This window comes from Penaeus vannamei, chromosome 6, assembly GCF_042767895.1.
Source record: "Penaeus vannamei isolate JL-2024 chromosome 6, ASM4276789v1, whole genome shotgun sequence".
Taxonomy (NCBI): domain Eukaryota; kingdom Metazoa; phylum Arthropoda; class Malacostraca; order Decapoda; family Penaeidae; genus Penaeus; species Penaeus vannamei.
In genome coordinates this window covers 29557063-29579562 of record NC_091554.1, presented here as the reverse complement: position 1 = coordinate 29579562, position 22500 = coordinate 29557063, and the positions used below count along the sequence as shown (strand labels likewise).

At 38.0% G+C, this 22500-nt stretch overlaps 2 protein-coding genes across 7 annotated transcripts in view; one reads left to right on the top strand and one right to left on the bottom strand.

The window, feature by feature from the left end:
• The window catches only part of LOC113802229 (DDB1- and CUL4-associated factor 5), a 31635-nt gene extending 26545 nt beyond the window's left edge, over positions 1-5090 (top strand). Inside the window, exons 11-12 of one of the 2 annotated variants that reach the window (XM_070122810.1) lie at positions 1627-1781; positions 2240-5090. In XM_070122810.1, the coding sequence (XP_069978911.1) occupies positions 1627-1781; positions 2240-3296 (1212 nt within the window). In that variant the 3' untranslated portion in view covers positions 3297-5090. Of the gene's footprint in view, positions 1-1626; positions 1782-2224 lie in introns of both variants that reach the window. The other variant, XM_070122809.1, reaches the window with a different exon arrangement.
• Positions 5091-6162: 1072 nt separating this feature from the next.
• Positions 6163-22500, bottom strand: part of LOC113811896 (uncharacterized) — a 24906-nt gene continuing 8568 nt past the window's right edge. For 2 of the 5 annotated variants that reach the window (XM_070122811.1, XM_070122816.1), the window contains 4 exons: positions 19512-19712; positions 17304-19178; positions 8302-8373; positions 6163-6697 (listed from right to left, as the gene is read on the bottom strand). In XM_070122811.1, coding sequence (XP_069978912.1) covers positions 6665-6697; positions 8302-8373; positions 17304-19178; positions 19512-19712 — 2181 coding nt within the window. In that variant the 3' untranslated portion in view covers positions 6163-6664. Of the gene's footprint in view, positions 6698-8301; positions 8374-12269; positions 12289-13043; positions 13284-17303; positions 19179-19511; positions 19713-22500 lie in introns of those variants that run through there. The other 3 variants (XM_070122812.1, XM_070122813.1, XM_070122814.1) reach the window with 3 other exon arrangements.

Below are 22500 nucleotides of genomic sequence, written 5' to 3'. Positions count from 1 at the left end.
CTCTCTCTCTCTCTCTTTCTAATTCTCTCTCCCTCTTTCTAATTCTCTCTCCCTCACTCTTTCTAATTCACTCTCTCTCTCACTCTTTCTATTCACTCTCCCCCCCCCTCTCTCTCTCTCTCTCTCTCTCTCTCTCTCTCTCTCTCTCTCTCTCTCTCTCTCTCTCTCTCTCTCTCTCTCTCTCTCTCTCTCTCTCTCTCTCTCTCTCTCTCTTTCTAATTCACTCTCTCTCTCTTTCTAATTCACTCTCTCTCTCTCTCTTTCTCTAATTCACTCTCTCTCTCTCTCTTTCTCTAATTCACTCTCTCTCTCTCTGTCTTGCTTTAATCCACTCACTCTCTCTCTCTTTCTAATTCACTCTCCCTCTCTCTCTCTCTCTCTCTCTCTCTCTCTCTCTCTCTCTCTCTCTCTCTCTCTCTCTCTCTCTGTCTCCATCTCTCTCTCTCTCTCTCTCTCTCTCTCTCTTTCTAACTCTCTCTCTTTCTAACTCTCTCTCTCTATCTTTCTAGAAAATCTCTCTCTCTATATCTTTCTAAATCTCTCTCTCTATCTTTCTAAATCTCTCTCTCTCTCTTTCTAACTCTCTCTCTCTCTCTCTTTCTAACTCTGTCTCTCTCTCTCCTTTTAACTCTCTCTCTCTCTCTCTCTCTCTCTCTCTCTCTCTCTCTCTCTCTCTCTCTCTCTCTCTCTCTCTCTCTCTCTCTCTCTCTCTCTCTCTCTCTCTCTCTCTCTCCTAACTCTCTCTCTCTCTCTCTCTCTCTCTCTCTCTCTCTCTCTCTCTCTCTCTCTCTCTCTCTCTTTCTCTTTCTCTTTCTCTTTCTCTCTCTCTCTCTCTCTCTCTCTCTCTCTCTCTCTCTCTCTCTCTCTCTCTCTCTCTCTCTCTCTCTCTCTCTCTCTCTCTCTCTCTCTCTCTCTCTCTCTCTTCTAACTCTCTCTCTTTCTAAATCTCTCTCTCTATCTTTCTAAATCTCTCTCTATCTTTCTAAATCTCTCTCTCTCTCTTTCTAAATCTCTCTCTCTCTCTTTCTAACTCTATCTCTCTCTCTCTTTTTAACTCTCTCTCTCTCTCTCTCTCTCTCTCTCTCTCTCTCTCTTTTAACTCTCTCTCTCTCTCTCTCTCTCTCTCTCTCTCTCTCTCTCTCTCTCTCTCTCTCTCTCTCTCTCTAACTCTCTCTCTCTCTCTCTCTCTCTCTCTCTCTCTCTCTCTCTCTCTCTCTCTCTCTCTCTCTCTCTCTCTCTCTCTCTCTTTCTCTTTCTCTCTCTCTCTCTCTCTCTCTCTCTCTCTCTCTCTCTCTCTCTCTCTCTCTCTCTCTCTCTCTCTCTCTCTCTCTCTCTCTCTCTCTCTCTCTCCCCTCCCTTCCTCCCTGTCTCCCTCCCTTTCCCTCTCTCTCCCTCCCTTTCTCTCTCTCTCCCTCCCTTTCCCTCTCTCTCCCTCCCTTTCCCTCTCTCTCCCTCCCTTTCCCTCTCTCCCTCAAGGATATCATAAAAATAATCCTACAACCTAAATATTCTATTAATAGAAAATTACATCCTATTTCACCAGTATTTGGCATTTAGTTGAGTTTCTTTTCTTCTTTTCTTTTTTCTTAAAGGTCATTCCAAGATTTGTTTTTCTTTATTTTACAGGTATCAGGTGGAAGTGAATGGATTATGCGTCTTATTGCAAAAAAGAGAGCAATACTAAGAGCAGCTAAGAAAGCCCAGAGAAATCGTAAACATCTTAAAAAGCATCGCAAGAAGGCTCAACAGTATCTCCGATCCTTCACTTCAAGCAGAAGACAGTAATTATACAATTATTATAGTTGTTTTTAGTTTAATTATTCATATACTTTAATCATTAATCATATCACTTAAAGTGTTTTACAACTGTGTTAAGGGATCATATACAGTTATATTTACTCATCATATGTAATCACTAAATGAATAGTATCCATTAAATACAATCCACATATATTGATGGACTTTTGTACACTAAAAACATTTGATGTTAATAGTAGGCCTCTTCTAGGCTGATATAAACAATATATTCTTATATGACTAGCTATGTGATATATAGATATAAGAATCGTGTAGTACCATTCCAGACAACTTTTTTTTAATGTGTTGGAATGGATTGTCTGGTGTATAAATTAGCTATTTAGGAAGAATAAGTAGTAATTACATAGATCACTATAACCAAAGTGAAAAACTGTTATGTACCTGAATGCGATCTAATTAGATTCAGTATCTCTCTCCCCAGATATTTATATCATCCTGAGGGACAAAGTTCATTAGAAGGAAACAGTGGAAGGAGCGAATCTACTGGCCTTCCTAGTGCCATGGAAGGCAGTGCTGGGAGACTGAGGCGAAGATCTTCCTTCCGCAGAAGATACATGGCTCCATATACTATCATGGTAACACAGAACACTGTACCAGATTCTGACCCAGATTCAGATGACCAAGAAGACGGTGATGATGATCAGGTTGGAAGTGAAACTGATGAGGAGATTGAAACAATTGAACAAAATTTTAGTGAAGGGGACAGTGGCAAACGTCTCATGTGGTCTTCTGACAGTGATTCCAGTAGTGAGGAGGACCTACCACGTACAAAACGAAAACGTAAAGACTGTATTGATAGTGATAGTGAAGATGATGATGCTCTTGAGACTAAAAATGGAGATATCATACGGGTATCAGAAATTGTGGACTCAAATTCAAGTGATTCAGATGTAGAAAGATCAATCAATGATATAGTACTGGAAAATTCGGACAGAAATCTTAGCAGTGAAGGCACTAGCAGTAGAGTTACTTGCTTACCTGATATTTTAAGTGATACCAGTCTGTCTGAGACAGCCTTAGGTATTAATAGCAATGGAGTCAGTGACATTGGTACTGACCTGAACATTAGCAGTGCAGTAAGTGATGCAATTCCAATCAGCAGTATCACAACAGATGACAATGGATCTTTATTATTTGATACAGACCACAACTCGCTTGTTTCTGGTTTAGATCTCCCAGGAAGCCTAGATTTGGTTGCATCAGCAGCATCTAATCGAAAGCCAGTGCAGAACGGAACCAGTCAGACATCCAATGGCGCTACATGTGTTAGTACATCAGATAATGGAATCTCAGTTCTTCCATCTAGTACTGAAAAGAGTGAAGATGACTGTGGAAGTAGGAAAAATCATGACAACAGAAATGGTGTCACTGAAACAGAAAATGGAAATGGTGATGGTGAACAAACTTTAACATTTAAGAAGAGAATGCCTACAAGTAATCTTAGAAATTATCGAAGACACAATGAAGAAGACCTTTGAAATTTATTGTGGGAAAAAAATGTACATTTCTTTTTTATGATTACCTAAATGGCCTTTGTCAGTTTCTGCTATTTTCCTTTCACCTTTGTTAATATTTAAGAAGTATTTTTTTGCTGCCATTATTTGCTTTATAGATTTATATTGTAGTTGTAGAGTTGAATATATACAGTATAGGCCATTGGGCATTGTGTGATATGTAATCTATTTTGAAATAGATTAAATGAATTTGAATATTAGCTGTTTGTTTAGATACAGTCTATATTGTTTGATCACCAAAGAAGCCAATTTGACATTTTTTATCTTTTTCAAAAAAAGGGGGACGCTATGAAGGTCTGGCACGAAAATGTGTTAAGGAAGATGCTCACATTGTGTGCATATTGGGCTCAAATTCTCTTACCAGAAGTTGCTTATTTTATGTAAATTATAAAAATTCATTTGCCATAGTTCTGACATTTTATATGATTTCATACAACTAAACTGATGTATTTTTTGAGTCATCATGTTAGTTTTTGGTACAAGATAGTAATACCATACAGTTTTTACTGTTATTTTTGCTCTTTGTTCAGGTATTCTGCCAACTGCTGGGGTCATATGCTGCAGAAGTAGGCTTTTTCATTCAGCCATTTTACATTGTCATTGTATTTAATTATTCATCATCATTAAACTTCTGGAGCCTAGCAATTGTAGTGAATGCCCTGAGTGTGTGTGACCAGGGGCAGTATTCACGAAAGGTCAGTGACTCGTCTTATAGAGATTTTGTCTATGATTTGTTCTGTTGCTACATCTCGAAGTTCATGCTGCTATTTAGAACAAACATTTACATCATTATAGACTGATGATTGCTGATTGCAGTAATACAATTTACTACATACTGCAAAAAATTCATTTAATTTGTTAGTGACCCTACAAAAGTCTTTGACAGTCATTTTTTTCTCTATGACTCAGACAGAGTTTTAAGACAGGTATGGAGTGTCCCACACATATAAGTAGAGTCTTTGAGACCACAGTGCAAATTTACATAACTGTGATCTGATGTCAAATGTTAATATAGCCATTTCCTACATTTTCTTTTTATTTTCATTTCATGTCCATAAGGACTGTTTTTATTTTGTCTTCATGCAATTTTTCTCACATTGAAGATTACTCTGCATTTGAAATAATAAGGAAAAATTGGAGGGTCTTTTGATTTAGTGTCCGTTGTTCATTGAGCCATCCTTACATTTCTACTACAGTATTTTATGTAAAAAATACAAAAGCAATTCCTACCATTACAACTGATGCAATTACAACAGACATGTGGTATCACATAACAGTTAGATATACTACAAGTGTAATCATAATATAAGTAACATTTATTGTAATATTAACCTTATCATATTATTACAATAAATTATCAATGATATAAATGTTAGTTCTAATTAGCAGCTTTAACTTAGACCTGTGGCATCAGCACAAATCACAGACAAAATCACAAAGAACAGTCATAGACCTTTCGTGAATATCACCCCTGGAATCTAGTTTGATAGATTATCAAGTTTTCAGTTCTTGATTGCTAATATTTTTGTGCTTATGGTATTCTCAGTAAAAGGGTATTTTTACCTTTAAATTTTGCAGTATTTTTTATGTAACTTGCAAAATATGTAAAAAAAAAAAAAAAAAAAATCAGATACAATATGTTGATACAGAACAAATGCTGTATTTGTTGTTTTTCTCTGTGGATATATGAAAAACAGAAAGATAAGGAAATTGACAACTGTTCAGTTTTCTTTTCTGTTGCAATGAATGTATTGAAAATGAAAGAGTTTCTTTCCTACCACTGTCCACATTCTAGTTATATTAGACCTATTTAGAAGTATTACCATGAGGGATAGCTAGCAATATTTTTCATAGGAGAAACAAAGTATTGAACTAGTTGAAACAAATATTCACATTTCAAGATTATTAGAAATTTGAACTTCTATAGTTATATCAGTAATATCACAAAAAAGAAAGATTTATCACGGATACTCTGGGAGAATTTGGGATAGTATGCACAGCCAACTGGGCTTGCCCTTTTTCAGACATGAATGTTGCATTATACTTGCCATGGAGTACCAGCAGTGTAATTATATATATATAATATATATATATATATATATATATATATATATATATATATATATATATATATATATATATATATATATCACATATGCAAAACATGATTTTAATGTTTTTGCCTATTCAGATATGCATGATATGCATTTAGTTGCTAAATTGAATCTGTAGTAGCCTGATTAGAGTCCAGTAAATAAGGTGTTACACTCTCTGTATTAGATGGAATGTGGTTTTATTGAGGGATAAGAATAAGTGATTGTATGCAGTGATACACAAGCCTTCAGTATGGCTTCAGTACTTCCCTTTTTTGTGTCATACTTCATGACATTAATACTGGCAGAGTGCCAAAATACAAAGTGAGTTGTTTACAAGAGGAGACTGATCACATAAAGGAGAGTGTAGGACACCAACAAGGTCACATCAGCCTCAAGAGAGTACCATGTTTTGGTGCATGATATCTTTCAGACATAACAGGCAAATGACTGATGTACTAAAATTCACCCTTTATACAAAACCATAGCTAATCACAGCATTGCCTCATGCAATGACCATGGCTGGTATAGGCATGTGGGTTCCTTATATAGAAATGCATAAAATGTAATGCATGCATCATTTTAACATGTGAATGACCCATCACCCGGAGCCAAGGCCAAGTCAGCCATGACATGAATGTCATATCATCCAAAGGAAAAGGGTTAAAATTCATGAACCATATTATATTTGATAAATATATATAGGAGGATTTTTTTTCTCATAGGAATATCATTAATTTGTATATTTTTCTCATTTTATTTTCCTAAACATAGAAGCTTGTACAAACTTATACTGGTATATCTTCCTAATTTTGTCAAACAAAAAAACAAAAGCACACAGTTATGCTGGTGTACCTGCTTAATTGTGTCAAACAGGAAAACAATAGGCAGACCATACAAACATTTGGAATTGATAGTAATAAATACATTTTGTATAATTTATATCATACACAGTTTCCTGTAAACTGATGTCAAGATAACTTATAAGACAAAATTGTACTTGACACATCTTACTTATATTGTAAAATTAAGAAGCATAAGAAAAAACTCCTCTTCAAAGTACATGATTATTCTATGAATAATTGTCAATACAAGTTTATTTTCTTACATAAATCTAGATATAATGAAAACAGTTCATGTAATAACATTCTGATGAAACAAGATATAAAGTAAAAATCTAAACAGTAATAGTTGCAGTGATGAGCCTTGAAGAAACCTGCTCCTCTTTAGTCATTATCTTCAACTATAAATGGCGTACTTCTTTTTATCTACCTGAAAAGAGAAAGATATGGCTGATAATAAGCAGTATAGATCTGTTAAATGGCATATAGGTTATATTACAGTAAAAAATCATTACTGCCACTAATTGTAATTACAATTACTTGCTACACATAGAAAGCAAACATTGTATGCATAGGAATAATAGTACTGCCATATTAAATATTGATAAGTTTATAGGAAAGAGTGCACGATTTTTCATTCCAGGGCCTGAAAAAATTAAGTTTTGGGATTCCTTTGCATCCACATTGGGTTTTATGTATTAGCAACAGATATTTTTAAAATCCTTGCAAGAAGTTAGACAGATATTTCAACTTTACAATCTTTCAGCAACTGGATACATATCTTATTTCATCCATTTGCATTTACAAGTACATCTACAATTGCCCCACTGGCTTCACTCTGTCTTAAATACATGCATACTGGGAGATGGATAAATGCACTAACTGATTTGCCCAATATCACTGTTGACTGCATGGGCATACATGCCAAGCCCACTGAGAGTTAGTTAATTATCTTTACACATATATGGCTCCACATGTTTAGTCATCAATGAGTCAATTACTAGTACTACTTACCTCATATATTTATGCATCCTTGATTTTTGGAAATATTTTCTTTTCTCTTATATTGCTATTAGTAATGTTGATAATATGATAATTATAATGTCTAATGATAATAACAGGAATGATACTGATAACATTAGTATTTAAAAAATCCTGGCTGATCACTTGTGTAGCCATCTATGTGTAACATTTCATAAAACGATACTACAGTGATATTTAATTATCCCAGCAGCAGTGGGTTTAGCAGATCAGGATCACAGACACACACATGCATGCGCACACCCACACAACACAACATAACCACAACACAGCACAGCACACACATACACACGCACGCACACAAGAACGCAACCCTCCCCCCCACACACACACACAAATATCCTCAATTAGTACACATTATACACATCACATAAAAATATGCACACATAATTACATTACAGATACTTCTTTCTTACAGATACATAAAGTAGTAATTTCTTTGCTCTATAGTAGTGTCATGCAGCCGGTTGTTAGAACTGACCCAATGAATATTCATATATACAGCCATGCATATTCGCAGAAATAAATGCATTTCTGTTTATCTATCTATCTATCTATCTATCTATCTGTCTGTCTGTCTGTCTGTCTGTCTGTCTGTCTGTCTGTCTGTCTGTCTGTCTATCTATCTATCTATCTATCTATCTATCTATCTATCTATCGATCTATCTATCGATCTATCTATCGATCTATCGATCTATCTATCTATCGATCTATCTATCTATCGATCTATCTATCGATCTATCTATCGATCTATCTATCGATCGATCTATCTATCGATCTATCGATCGATCTATCTCTACATCTATCTCTATCTCTATCTCTATCTCTATCTCTATCTCTATATCTAGTAGATATGCATGCATAGACTAACAGATATGCATTTACTTTAATGTATATGCATGTCATTACATTGAATATTCATTGGTTTGGGCCTTGCACAATTTTAACAAACCTGCTGATGGTCTCATGTTTGTGGTTCACAAAGATTCTTACCCAGTAACTGAACTTTAAGACAACCTTGCAGTCCTGAACTGGTGGATGATGTGCTGTTTGACTCTGGAAAACCTAAAGTACAAATGTAATTAAGTCCTTTGTTTATATTTACAATTAGAAAATACTAGAAATTTTTCACACCTGAGCAAAGTTATTTTGAGTCCTGGTTAATAATAAATCCTATATTTCTATAAGTAAACATGTTAAGCTAGGCTGGAGGTGATACTTTAATACAGTTGTTCATATCTGTAACCTAAAATGAATTTTTGCCATAAAATATGACATCAAGATAGTTTTTCTATTAATGTGTAATAAATTTTATGTATAATCAATGGTTAATGGTTAAAAAGCAAAATAAATGTGCTAGACATCTAAGGTCATATAGCACTATAGGAAAGTATATTAAAGGAGGGATGAAGAGTGATAGTTGCTATGCATCAACTATCTAGAGTGATCTTGAAAGGTTAAAGATGGGTAAAGAAGTTGCTGTGTGAATGGGCTATAGTGGGTTTAGGTAAGGGAATTACCCAAGTGTTTCACGTGTGTATCCAGGAAGGAGTGGAAATGATAGAGGGGATGGTGGGAGGGAGAATGTATGTGTAGTTGAAGTTGAGGGGGGTGGGTTGTGTTGGGAGGGAATAGGAAGAAGTGGTGTAGGGGGAATACAAGTAGGAGGAGGATGGGTGTCCAGAGGATGGATATTGGCAGTAGTTGGAGTTGAGGGGGGTGGGTTGTGTTGGGAGGGAATAGGAAGAAGTGGTGTAGGGGGAATACAAGTAGGAGGAGGATGGGTGTCCAGAGGATGGATATCGGCAGTAGTTGGAGGTGAGGGGGATGGGTTGTGTTGGGAGGGAGCAGGTGGAAGGGATGTAGGGGGAATATGAGTAGGAGGAGGATTGATATCAGTAGTATTAGGAGGATGGATATCAGTAGTATTAGGAGGATGGATATCAGTAGTATTAGGATGGATAGATATTGGTAGTAGGCAGAATTGAGAGGGAGTAGGAGGGAGGGGAGTAGGGGGAATATGAGCAGGAGGGGGATGGATATCTGCAGTCACTTTGAGTGTGGAGGGAGCATGAGTTGTGGAATTTTGTGTCTCAAGCATATAGCTTTGAATATCTTCCAAAGTTTCTGTCGTGGAGTTAGTTGGAGAGTTTTGTGAGACAAAGGTTTTCTTATGAGGGGTGTAGAGGACACTGATGTCTGAGAATTATAGGCAAAGGTAGGTGGAGGTGAGTGGGCGGTATGGAGAAGAAGGGGGGGATCGTTTAGTCTGTCAGCAGCGGGTAGTGCAAAGGATTGGGGGGGGATATATATAGTCAAAGTAAAGGAAAAATCAGGAGCATAATTCAGACACCAACTGATTACATGAAATGGGTCAATTGTGAAAATATGAAAATATATTTTGAAACAAATTTTAATAACTTCTTTTTATTTTATGAAGAAACAGTAAAAAAAATTATTCTTAAAAAAAATGTGATGATTTATCTTTATGGGTTCTATAACAAAATGTAATAAATATCAGTAAATTTGTTCAATGTTCACTAAGTATTAGAAGACACTAAAAATTCCTGCCTTAGGTGACACCATTCCAAATGTAATTTTCCTAATAATATTGGTTAGATAATATTAACTTGACTCATTTCTTCAAACCATAAAAAGATTAGGGTCCCCATTTCCTCTATTAAACACACACCAATGGGGATGGCATGTGCATACATGCCATGTCCACTATGTGTTTAATTTAGTAATTGTTTTTACACATAGATGGCTCCACAAGTACTTTGTCACCAATAAGCCAATTACTAGAACTACCTATCTCACCCATTTACCCATTTCCTTGATTTTTTATTATATTTTCTTGTGTTTGATATTGCTGTTAGTAATGTCAATAACACTCTAGTAATCATGATGTTTATGATAAAAATAAGAGTATCAATATTGATAGCATTAGTAAAAAGAAATGTTTTTCCTGCAAACTCAGGGAAAGGCGTAATCAGTTGAGGTCACAAGATCTACTAATTGATTCCTTTGTGGTTAAGCACTGGCAGAGCCATCTGTGTGTAGAGACATTTTACAAAACAATACTACAGTGAACACATTTTCCGGGGGGTATTGGGTTAACTTAAATTTCACATTGTACAAAAGGTGCAAAGAATTCCAATGAATACTTTTCATATTCAGCAGCTAACTGTATTGTATTACATGTTGGTCAATGGATATTGTAAAGCTGATTTGTTCCTTCATTAATTAACACATGCCAGTCTCGTCTATTTGACAGTATCTAATCAAAATTTACTTTACATAGGTCTGCAGGTGCTTTGGTAAGGTTTTGATTAGTTAATTGAAGTTAATGGTTACAAAAGATAATAAACTGGCCAGACATCAAAGGTCATTTAGTACTACAGACACATGTATTAGTGAAAAGGGTAAAGCAGGGGGTCAGCTGATGATTAAATGTGCTACACGTCAGAAGTTGTACAGCAGTTCAGGAAGTTAGGTATTAACAAGGGTGATTAGCTCAAAGTTGTTAAAGGGATTGTGGGATTCTGCAAGGATATCCATAGGATGAGGTAGAGATTAGCAAAAGGAGAAAGGGGTTTAAGAAAAATTAAATCAAAATTTCAGAAAAATGTCAGGAGGGAGAGAATCCAGGGAAGGGGGTTATTGTCAAAAAGGGTCCAGGGGGAATTGGAAGAGATAATGGGGAAGGAAGGGGGGGATGATGTAGCTGAAGCAGGGGGGAATGGGATGTGTTGGGAAGGAGTATGAGGAAATGGTGTAGGGGAAACATGAGTAGGATGATGGATGTTGGCAGTTTTAAGTGTAGAAGGAGTGAGAGCAAAGAGATTGGAGGATGGATGAGCTGTAGACATGTTATCTTGGGCCAGATTAGATAGTTTTGAATGTCTTCAAGAGTTTCTGAAGTAGAGTTGGTTGGGGAGGTCTGAGAAACAGGTTTTCTTACGAGGGGGAGAAGAGGGGACAAACATTTGCAGGTTGAGGGAAAGGTTGATGTTAGAGAGGATGCAGTAGAAGATGGGGTGGAATGTTTAGCATGTCTTGTGCAATGAGTTGGGCAAGGAGGAAGAGGGGTAGGTACTAGGGAAGTAAAGATTTGAGTGTCTGGATTAGTGGTGGAGATTAGGGTGTTTGAATTTAGAATGGCAAAAGAATTTGACTGAGGAAGGGAGGGGGTAGGAATGGGATGAGGTAGAGATACTGAAGGAGGTGTAGAAACATCATGGAAGGGTGGGGGGAGGGGCAGAGTAAAGGCCAGTACTGGTGCATGGAGTAAGAGAAAAACCTTGTCTGCATGCTTCCTGTCTGGCCTCACAAAAAGTGAGGCCAAGATTGCATCTGAGAATTGCTACCTCAGACTCAAAACCTGTATTTATGGCAACCCCTATGAAATACTTTATGGGAGCCACAACATTTGCCACATGTGCAAGATTGTTCAGAGCAGTTTGATCAATCATGACCAAGATGGGCAAACAGTAGGCATTGGGCTGTGGCACAGCAGTTTTTGGCAGGATGGCCTAGACGCCAACAATTCTGACGTTGATGGAAGAGAGGTTGTTACGATCAGACAAGGAGGGAGTCTCTGCCAATGTAAACATTAAGGGGTAGGTCATGTCTACGGAAAGTAATCTTGGAAATATTGGTGGAGGACTTACAGCAGCCTCCAGGGGGAATGGTGTAGCATTGTACTGATACTGTACAATAGTCAATGAGGCAGGCAAGTAAGTCTTCTCCACAATCTGACCAATCTTTGCTGAAGACAGGGCATTTTTTGTTGAGATCATGACAGTTCCAGTAAAGGTATTGAGAAACGGATGGGGCTGAGCAGTAATGGGTTTGCCAGTGAAGTCAGTTAAGGTTGATAATGCTTTAGCTCAGGCTTCAGATGTAAATGAGACGAGGCAGGAATGATCAGGGCAGCTGCAAAAGGAAACTTTGCTTACCTGTTTTTTGGAAGTATTGCTGGAAGAGGAGAATATTGTCAGAGTAAGGGGGTGCAGAGGGGATTACAAAAAATCAATCCCATTTAATCCAATTTGGCTGGGCTGAACAGAGCATTCAAAAGGTTTGTAGGAGTGGGGTTAATAGAAGGGCAGGAACATATGGAAGAGAGAGTACTGAGGACTGGTGGACAATAAGGCTACAGAGTAGTAATAGGGGAGGAAAGGATAGTGGATGAAGAAAGCTGTGGGAGTGGAGGAGATGAAGTAGAGGTTAGTGGGAGGGGAGTGGTTTTAAGGAGCTTAATAAAGACCTGGGTGGACCTTTTGGACTGGAATGAGGTGATAGTAAGCATTGAGGATGGGGTAGTAGTAGCAAAGTAGTAGTAGTAGTAGTAGTGGTCAAAGAAGAACCTGGGGTCAGGAAATTGGGAGAATTTAAAACTGTGGGGCTAGCTGATAAAGGGGCAAGCCTCGGTACCCCTAATAAGGGAGTAAAGTCTTGATAAATGGCCATAGTGAGTCTGGAGCATGGGGAGAGACAAAGTCAGCCTTTCATCCTTTCAACACAGTTCTCACACCTTAGGGAGTGGATAGTAGAAAGAGGAAAAATAAAAGACCATGCAAAATTAGTCGCGTCAAGGACTGAGGCCCATGGCAGAGATGACCCCCAGCCTTGGATCCCAATTTTCATCTCCTTACCCCTCCCCACCAAGTTACAATGGGCATGGGATAGGTGGGGAGGTGATTAGTAATGTAAATAAATCAACTGAGACATAAAATTTGGAGTTTAATCCTGGTACAGATTTGATAAAGCACCAACTTATATTTACCAAAAAAATGCATTCTGTTAAGCCATCTGATTCAGTAGAGTATCATGACATTCATTTCCTTCAACTTAAATGATACCTATCTGATTTTTAAGTCCCTCCTTTTGATTATAATTAGTAAAAATAAGAAAGCCAAAAAATCTGAATTTTGTATTTTCAAAAATACTTACATGTATCCTAAGAAAGACTGCGGAAAAATTAGAATAAAAATATAAAGCTCTACTAACTATCCTCCTTCAAGCAGATAAACAGTTATTCAAGAAATTGTAGTCATTCATACGGTAACACATAGTATTTAATTGGGGCTTCCTGTGTTCATTTGTCTCTCAAGATGACCAAGGAACAAAATAGGAAAATAGAAGCATCAAAAAGTCTTTAATAATAGATCAACCTTCAATGTAGGACCAACTATAAATAATGAAACTAAATTCATAAAGAATAATTTCTAAGCAAAATAAATGTGTTACACATCAGAGGTCATTAATTGTGCTACAAATGAAGAAAAAAAATGTAAAGCAATTCAGGATAGTATGGCATTGGAAGGGGCAAAGAGAGGTAAGGGTAGAGAGGGTGAGTAAATAAGTTAAGATAGGGATTAACAAGGCAGCTGACTGTATTGTATTACATGTAGGTCAAGAATATTGTAAAGCAGAGTTTGTTCCTTCATTAATTGAGACATGCCAGTCTTGTGTATTTGACAGTACCTAATCAAAATTTAATTTACTCTGGTCTGCTGGTGCTTTGGGAAGGAAAATGAATGTGCTAAACATCAAAGGTCATGTAGCACTGCAGAAAGGTGTACTAGTGAAAAGGGGAAATGGTTAATGGTTAATGGTTAAAATAAATGTGCTAGACATCTAAGGTCATATAGCACTATAGGAAGGTATAGTAAAGGGGGATGTCTATGTGTCAACTATCTAGAGTAGTGTTGAAAGGTTGAAGATGGGGGAAATGGTTATGGTGGTTTAGGTAAGGGAGTTAGATCAAGTGAAGGATATTCATGCATCTGAGGAAGGAGAACAGGTTGTCAAGGCAGAAGCTGTGGGATTCTGTAAGGATATCTGATATGTTGGGAGATCGGTGAAGGGAGGATAGGTGTGGAAAAGCAGAGGTACGTGCTGTATTAAAGTGTGGACAGGACAAGAGAATGTGTGGAACTGAAATAGGGACATTACATAGAGGACATAGGGGCGGGTCTGAACGTGACATTAGATAGGCGTGTGTTAGGTGAGTGTGGCCAATACGTAAGTGTGCGAGGGCCGTCTCCCAACATCTGTTTTTGTGAAATGGAGCTGACCAAGAGGAGATTGATGGTTTTACAGTATGTAATTTATTGTTGTGGAGTCTTTACCAAAAAGACTGCCATCAGTTATACAAGAAGGTTTTAAAGTGGGGGTAATAATCCGTAGCTGGAATATGTGAGAAGCGTAGTTGAGGTGATGTGGACATTGCGGCATAGCGTGGAAGAGTATCTGCCTGTTCATTGCCAGGGATTCCAACATGGTTGGGTACCCAGCAAAATCTGACAGATTTGTGCCGCGTGGATAGATAGAACAACCAGTTCTGGATCTTACAAACAAGGGGATTGGTCGAGTGTATAGACTTTATGAGGGTTAAAGAGTTACAGGAGTCAGTAAAAATAGTAAAAGAGGAAGAGGGGGATGAGTATGTGTCTTAAGGCAAAAAGGAGTGCATACAGTTCTGTAGTAAGGACACTAGATTCAGGAAGGAGGGTGTATTTGAAAGTGCAGTTTGGGAATGTTACTGCGAATCCAGCTCCTGAGATGGATTTGGAACCGTCAGTGTAATCATGAATGCTGGAGGAATGAATGGAGACATGGTCATGGAAATGAGTGAGAAGGATAGAGGGGGGAATATCTGATTTTGGTGGGTCAGGGAAAACTGAGGAACAAATACAGGGGTTAGGTATAAGCCATGGAGGAGGAATGGAATGGACAGAACGTGGGAGATGTTGGAGGTGAGGAAAGGGGGAATGGGAGAGGAGTGTATCCATACGTATGGGGAGTGGAGTTGGTAAACGTGGAGAAGAGGTAAAGGTATGAAGCAAGGATTGTGGAATAGTTAGTTTGGTAAGGGAAAATTGGTGAAATCGAGCATAGCATCGGAGAGAGAGAAGTGCTCGACGTCGAGAGAGGGACGGCATGCCAGATTCAGTATATAGGCTCTCAACTGGAGAGGAGCGGAAGCTCCTAGGGCTAAGCGGAGACCGCTGTGGTGGATTGTATCAAGGTGAGCAGCAAGAAGAGAGGTTGAGGCAGAGGAGTAGAAATGGCATCCATAATCTAGAATGGAGAGAATCAAGGTAACATGAAGATGGAGGAGAGTTTTGCGATCTGAGCCCCAGGAGATGTGTGAAAGAGTTTGTAAGATTCAGAGGCAGCGTTGAGCTGTGAAAAGGGGAAAGAGACGGGTGATTACATCAAAGTTGTTAAATGAGGAAGTGTGGGATTCTACAAGGATGTCTGTAGGATAAGGTAGGGAATAGCAAAAGGAGAAAGGGGTCTAAAGGTGATTACATCAAAAATTTAGGAAAAATGTCTAGAGGGAGAGAATCCAAGAAGAGGGTTGTTGTGACAAAGGAAAGCATGTATCATGGTGGAATCAGAAGGGATATGGGAAAGGAAGGTAGGATGATGTAGCTGGGGGGGAATGGTATTTGTTGGGAGGGCAAGGGGGAAAAGGATGTAGGGAAAATATGGTTAGGAGCAAGATGGATGTTGGCAGTCACTTTGAGTGTAGAGAGAATGGGAGCATTATTAGATAGTTTTCAATGTCTTTGAGAGTTTCTGAAGGGGCTGAATGAAGGACAGTGCTTAAGTAGGAAGCAATAGAAAAACCTTATCTGCGTGCTGGCCTCATATAAAGTGAGGCCAAGTTTGAATTTGAGAATTGCCACCTCAGACACAAACTTGTATGTAGGCCTGCCCCTATAAAGTACAAAGTGGGATCTGCACATGTAATTGTTCATAGTAGTTTGATCAATCATGACCAGGTAAGGGTTGATAATGCTTTACCTTGGGATTCAGATGTAACTATGACAAGGCAGGAGGCTGCAGAAGGAAGCTTTGCCTACCTTTTTTGGAAGCACTGCTGGAAGATCAGTGTTGTCAGAGTAAGGATCACAAAAAATTTATCCCATATGGCTGGGCTAAACAGAGTACTTTTAGCAGAGGAAGTGGTGCTGAGTGAAGCAGTACTGTGTACAGTACGCACTAAAGAGGGGGTAGTAGCAGTGTTCAGAGTCATGGTTAAAAGAGAGCCTGGAGTCAAGAAATCAGGGGAATTAATATCAGTGGGACTACTCAATAAAGGGGCAAACCTCATTGACCCTAATGAAGGTGCAAAATCATTACTGGTCATGGTAAGCCTAGAGTTTTTTGGTGAGAGAAATGGTCTACCCCTCAGGGTCCCCTTGAGGGGTAAGGATAACTAAATGGGAATACTGTGCCCATGGCTCCCCTGGGCTGTTCATGATTGGCACAGAGTCAGCCATTCTTCCTTCTAACACAGCTCTCACACCTTGGGAATTGGAAAGGAAAAGGGAAAAGGGAAGACCATTCAAAATTTGTTGAGTTGAGGGCTCACACCCAAGGTAGGGCTGATCCTTAGCATTGGGCCTCAGCCTCAGTGTCCTAAGCCCTACCCACCACCAAAAACAAGCATGGGATTCAGGGGACATTTATTAAAAACAAATATGAAAAATAGCTTAAGCTTTGCTTGTGGCTATAACAAGACATAGTCATATCTGTTAACCTGATGTTGCCAGGGAAACGCAGTTTTCACAGTAGGAAAAGGGTAAACAAGTGAAATAGTTAGCACTAGTAAGCTAATTGACTCATTGGTGACTACATACTTGTTAAGTCATCTATCCATAAAGGCAATTACTAAACAGTGAGCATGGCATGTACATACATGCCATCCCCGGCAAAATCAGGAAAAAAAAATTATGTGCAATGACGTCTACTATTATTGTTGCATGGATATACAAAAGTAACAATTGCAGTACCAGTACTGCCATTTGTTAACAAAACTTGTAAACATTCTAGGTTTCACAAGCATATCAATTTCAATATCAATCAATACATCATCCAAATGTCTTTCAATGTTGTGTTACATGTAAATCATGCTTTGTTTAAAAATGCCAAACATAGATATTGTTTTATATTCAATAATTAAGAAAATTCACCTGGACATTGCTTGTGCTTGTTGTTACATCAGTAACTGGAGAAACTTCTATTTCACTGCAAACTCTGGCACGCTTTGGTGCTGGTTCTGGACTGTTCATTGGTGTGTGGTAAACATCTTCATCTTGTAAAGTTGTATCTTCAGATGTGTCAGTAACTTTGTTTCTTTCCTCAATCTCATTAGTTTTGTCTAAAAATTCATTAGAGACTTTTCTCTTTTTCTCACAGCATTTTGTAGATGAGTTAATGTTAGTCAAGGCCTGATGTCTTGATGATTTGGTTGAACATTTTCTTGGGCTAATTTTGATTCGAGAAGCAAGGTCATCTGAATCTGTTAGGTCTTCAACTTCTCTAGCAATACTTACCAATTTTCTTTTGTATTTGTCTCTTTTCTGTAGCACTTCATCACAAATCACAAGTTCACAAATCTCTATCTCTTGTTTTTTACCTTTAGATTGATCTAAACCTTTGCCTTTCAAAGTACGTATGTTCATTATGTCTCCCATTTCAGGATTCACAGAAGCACTCTGGTCACAAAGAGTATAGTAGGTGGTATCACTATCAGTACCATCATCTGCATGCATATTGCCTTCATGTTTTAAGAAATTTGTACACAAATATTGTGTCTTTGGTTTTACATTTTCTTTATTTGTGTTTTTCCATTCTGGTTCTTCTAAATATGTGCCTGGGTCTTCCTTAAATTGTCTTTCTGAAAGTTCATGAGTTTCTGGTATAACATTTATATTATTAACAACTCTCTGGAAACATTGTAAATTGTCACAATCATCATCCCCATTGTCTTCTTGAGATGATGATGACACATAAGTAATAATTTCAGGTTTTAACTGAGAAAGCATATTTTCATTATTTCTAGACTGTTTTCCCCTATTATAAGGAGTTTTACATCCAGATTTTGCTGTAGTTTTGTTTGTTAGTTTTTTACAAAGTATTTGTCTTATTTTATCTAAATCCTGTTTTTGCTGATTAACTGTACTACTGGAAGTGCTACCAGATAGTCTGAGAGTTTCACAATCTTCACTTGAAGTTCCGACAGTACACTGCCTGCCCTCCACATTATTAAAATTTGATGATCTTCCATCATTACTTGGGGATTTCTGTTGCAATGAATGTCTTTCTAATTCACTCCCACCGCTTGTCTTTGGTTCAAAATGCCCCTGATCTTCATCTGGAGTTTGGGGTCTGTATCTCTGAGTTCCCCGTCTATCTTTCATGATTTTTAATTTATATTTAAGTTTTGTAACATACTTTTCCATTGTCCTTATCAATTCTTCTAATTCCCTAATTTCTGAATCCTCATATCTTGCTTCTGTAATTCTTGGATCTTCCATTTGTGAGTCATATTCACTGTCATCAGTTAGAATATCTTGGGAGTTCACAGCCAACACTTTAGTGGGTTTTACTTCCCATACTTTTCCATTGTGAACTATGATTTCATTGTCATGCCTAAAGTAAGATGCTTCCTGTTGTTCCATATCATCTGCAATACCTTCTTCAGCACTGTCTTCAGATAAAGACTCTATACAACTTAGATTCTTGACATCAACTGGGACACTTGCACATTTCTTAACTGTCCAGAGTTTACCATTGACTTGAATAATATCCATCTCTTCATGAATTGTTATATCAGAAGAATCTATCTGACTCTCATGCTCTGCAGTGGAATTAGGACTGCCATGGTTTTCCTCATCAGTATGTGGATCAAAATCTGATAACTCCTCTTTTGCAACTGACAATTTCTTCACAGCATCTCTTATAGAATTCCCAGTGAGACTGTCTTTGATGCAATTGAGAAGTATCTTGTATTCCTGTGTATTTTGTCTTGCCAGGTCATTCTGGATATCTTCATCCTTTATAATCTGCAAAATAAAAATAAGAACAGATACAGATACAATGCACAAATGGTAGACACAAACTATTCAGCTGATTGAAATTGAAAACAACACTATGAAATATATGATTAAATAATTTATTTTGGCGTATCACACCATAACTTACAACTACAATAAAAGAGAGCTTTACATTAAGATTAATAGATGCCAAACTTGCTCAAACTATCAAATATTCTATCTAAACCTTGGCCTTCTAAAGATTCTGAATGTCAAATCTAGAACTGTTTCTGATTTGTAAAAGATTTCTGTAACAGTTTATATGCATATAAAATACTGTACAAATTCTGGAATAAGCCATACCTTTTCTATTGCAGTTGGTGGAAGCATCTGTAATAACTTTGCCAATAGTTCTGGGAGGCTGCCATAAACATGGCTATTAGCTTGAAGTAATAGTACTTTTTTCAAACATCTTGCATTCTTTACTGAGCCTCTGGTACTTGCTTCTATGGATTCACTAGCAGCATTTTTTACTCTTTCAAATGTCTCCATGAAGAAGTCATCCTAGAATAGTTGAAAAAAAAAAAACATATCAAAATATTAATATTTAGTCATGAAATGAAATAAATCCTATTTATATTGCTATCATTATTATTAACAGTAGTAGTAGTAGTAGTAATAGTAGTAACAGTAGTAATAGTAATAGTAATAGTAGTAGTAGTAGTAGTAATAGTAATAGTAATAGTAATAGTAATAGTAATAGTAATAGTAATAGTAATAGTAATAGTAATAATAGTAGTAGTAGTAGTAGTAGTAGTAGTAGTAGTAGTAGTAGTAGTAGTAGTAGTAGTAGTAGTAGTAGTAGTAGTAGTAGTAGTAGTAGTAGTAGTAGTAGTAGTAGTAGTAGTAGTAGTAGTAGTAGTAGTAGTAGTAGTAGTAGTAGTAGTAGTAGTAGTAGTAGTAGTAGTAGTAGTAGTAGTAGTAGTAGTAGTAGTAGTAGTAGTAGTAGTAGTAGTAGTAGTAGTAGTAGTAGTTTAATCATTATTATTACTATTACCATTATTATTACTATCATTATCACCATTATCTTTATTATCATTATCTTTATTATGATTATTATTATTGTTTAATTGTTTAATGTTTGAAAATAAATTTGCTAGACATCAAAGGCCATATAGCACAGTGGTAAAGTATTGTGCCTGGAAGGGCAAAGAAGAGTTAAAGATTACGATAAAAGTGTTAAATGTCGAAAGTTTAAGTGTTATAGAATAGTATGGTAGTGATGAAAAGGGAAATAGGGGAACCAGTGAACTAGAGCAGAAATTAGAATGAAGGGGAGGGTTAAGGAGTTAGGGTGATTGAGTGAATCATGGTGTATCTGTCACTGGGGAAGATATAGGAAAAATGTTCAAGGAAGAATAGAGATAGCTTTTGAAAAGTAGGTGTCAATGATTAGAAGGTATTATAGGAAAGTATGGTAACAAAAAGCAAAAGGAGGGAAGTAAATAAAGTAGAGCAGTGACAAGTAAATGGGAAAGGTTAAGGAGGTAGAGCAATTAAGTGAATTGCATTATATCTGTGACTAGGGGAGGAATAGGGATAATAGGTGATAATGGTAGATATGGCTGTCTTAGTAGTAGGGGATTAGGTATCTGAAGGTTGACATAAAGGATCAGTAGGTGAAGGAGTAGTGTCTGGGGGTTCGACAGGAAAGTTGGGATCTGGGGAAGGGTATTGTGATAAAAGAGATTCACGTGTGTATCCAGGAGGGAATGGGAGGGATAGTGGGAAAGGATGAGGTTTTGGGGATGGTTGGTTTGGGCTGTATGGGTGGTTTGGGTGGTTGAGAGGATGAGGTAGGTGGAAAAGAATGGGGTTTTGGGGGAGGTTTTGGTTTGGGTTTTGTAGAGGAAGGAACTGGGGGAATATAAGAGGGTAGAGTTACTGAGTGAATTGCAGTGTATCTATGACTGGGGAAGGAATAGGGACATTGTTCAAGGAAAACAGAATCCAGGGGATGAGAAAGGGGGACTGGGGAAATTGGTGAAGTATCAGGAAGAATGTCTGGAGGGGAGGGGTCTGGAGGATACTGTTGTGATAGAAGGGATTCGTGTGAGTATTCAAGCGGAAGCGGTAGAGAAGGTGGGGTATGTTGGGAGGGTGTAGGAGGAAGGGGGGGTGGAGGGAATTTGAGGAGGAGGAGGATAGATATCAGCAAATACTTCAAATGCAGAAGTAGGAACAGAGGGATTTGGGGGTTGGATGAGGGAGCGAAGTGTTCCCTTGGTTTATCTTTAGGAAGTTTTGGATGTCTTCAAAGGTTTTGGGTAAAGAAGACTGAGGAGGAGAAGAGGAGATAGATATCTGAGGAACAGAAGACGAAGGTGTAGGAGAGAATGTAGTAGGAGAACATGGAGTGGAACGTTTAGGTTGCCTGGTACGACAAATAAAGCGTGGAGGAGGGGTAGGTATCGGGGAAGTGGTAGAGATTGGAGTATCTGCATCTAGAATGGAAAACGGATTTGACTGGTGGATAGGGTGAGTAGACATAGGATGTAGGTTTAGGGTATAGGGGAGAGATACCTGGGGAAATTTAGAAACATCCTGTGAAGATAGTAGGGGAGCAGAGTGAAGAACTGTTTTGGAATAAGTTGAGAGAGAAAAAACTCTTTGTCATGCTTCCTATCTGGCCTCACATAGAGTGAGGCCTAATTTAAATCTGAGAACTGCTACCTCACTTTCAAACTTATAGGCAGGGCAGCTCCTATAAAATACATATGGGAGTCTGCACAATTGGCACATGTACGTGACTGAGCAGAGCAATTTGAACAGTCATGACCAGGTTGGGCATATAGAGGGCAGTGGCCTGTGGAGCAACAATGTTTGGCTGGGTGGCCAAAACGCCAACATTTCTGACATTGACGAGGAAGGAGTCGATATTGTCAGACATGATAAGACAATTCACCAATATAAACCTCATGGGGAAGGTCTTGTCTACGGAAGCTAATCTTGGCAATATTGACGTGGGATTTACACTAGCCTCTGGGAGGAAGAGTGTAATACTGTACTGCCACTGTATCGATTTCACAGTCTGACCAGCCCTTGGCATACATGGGACAAACATTTGGGGGAATAGAAACAGTTCCAGTACAAGTATTAAGAGAGGGGTAACGTTCTGCAGGAATGGGTTTGCCAGTAAAGCCAGTTAGGGTAGATAGTGCACGAGCTTGAGATTCAGATGTAACCATGACAAGGCGTGAATGATCAGAGCAACTATGAAAGGTAACCTTGCCTACTTGTTTCTGGAGGCACTGCTGAAAGAGAAGGGTATTCTCAGAATAGGGAGCTGTGG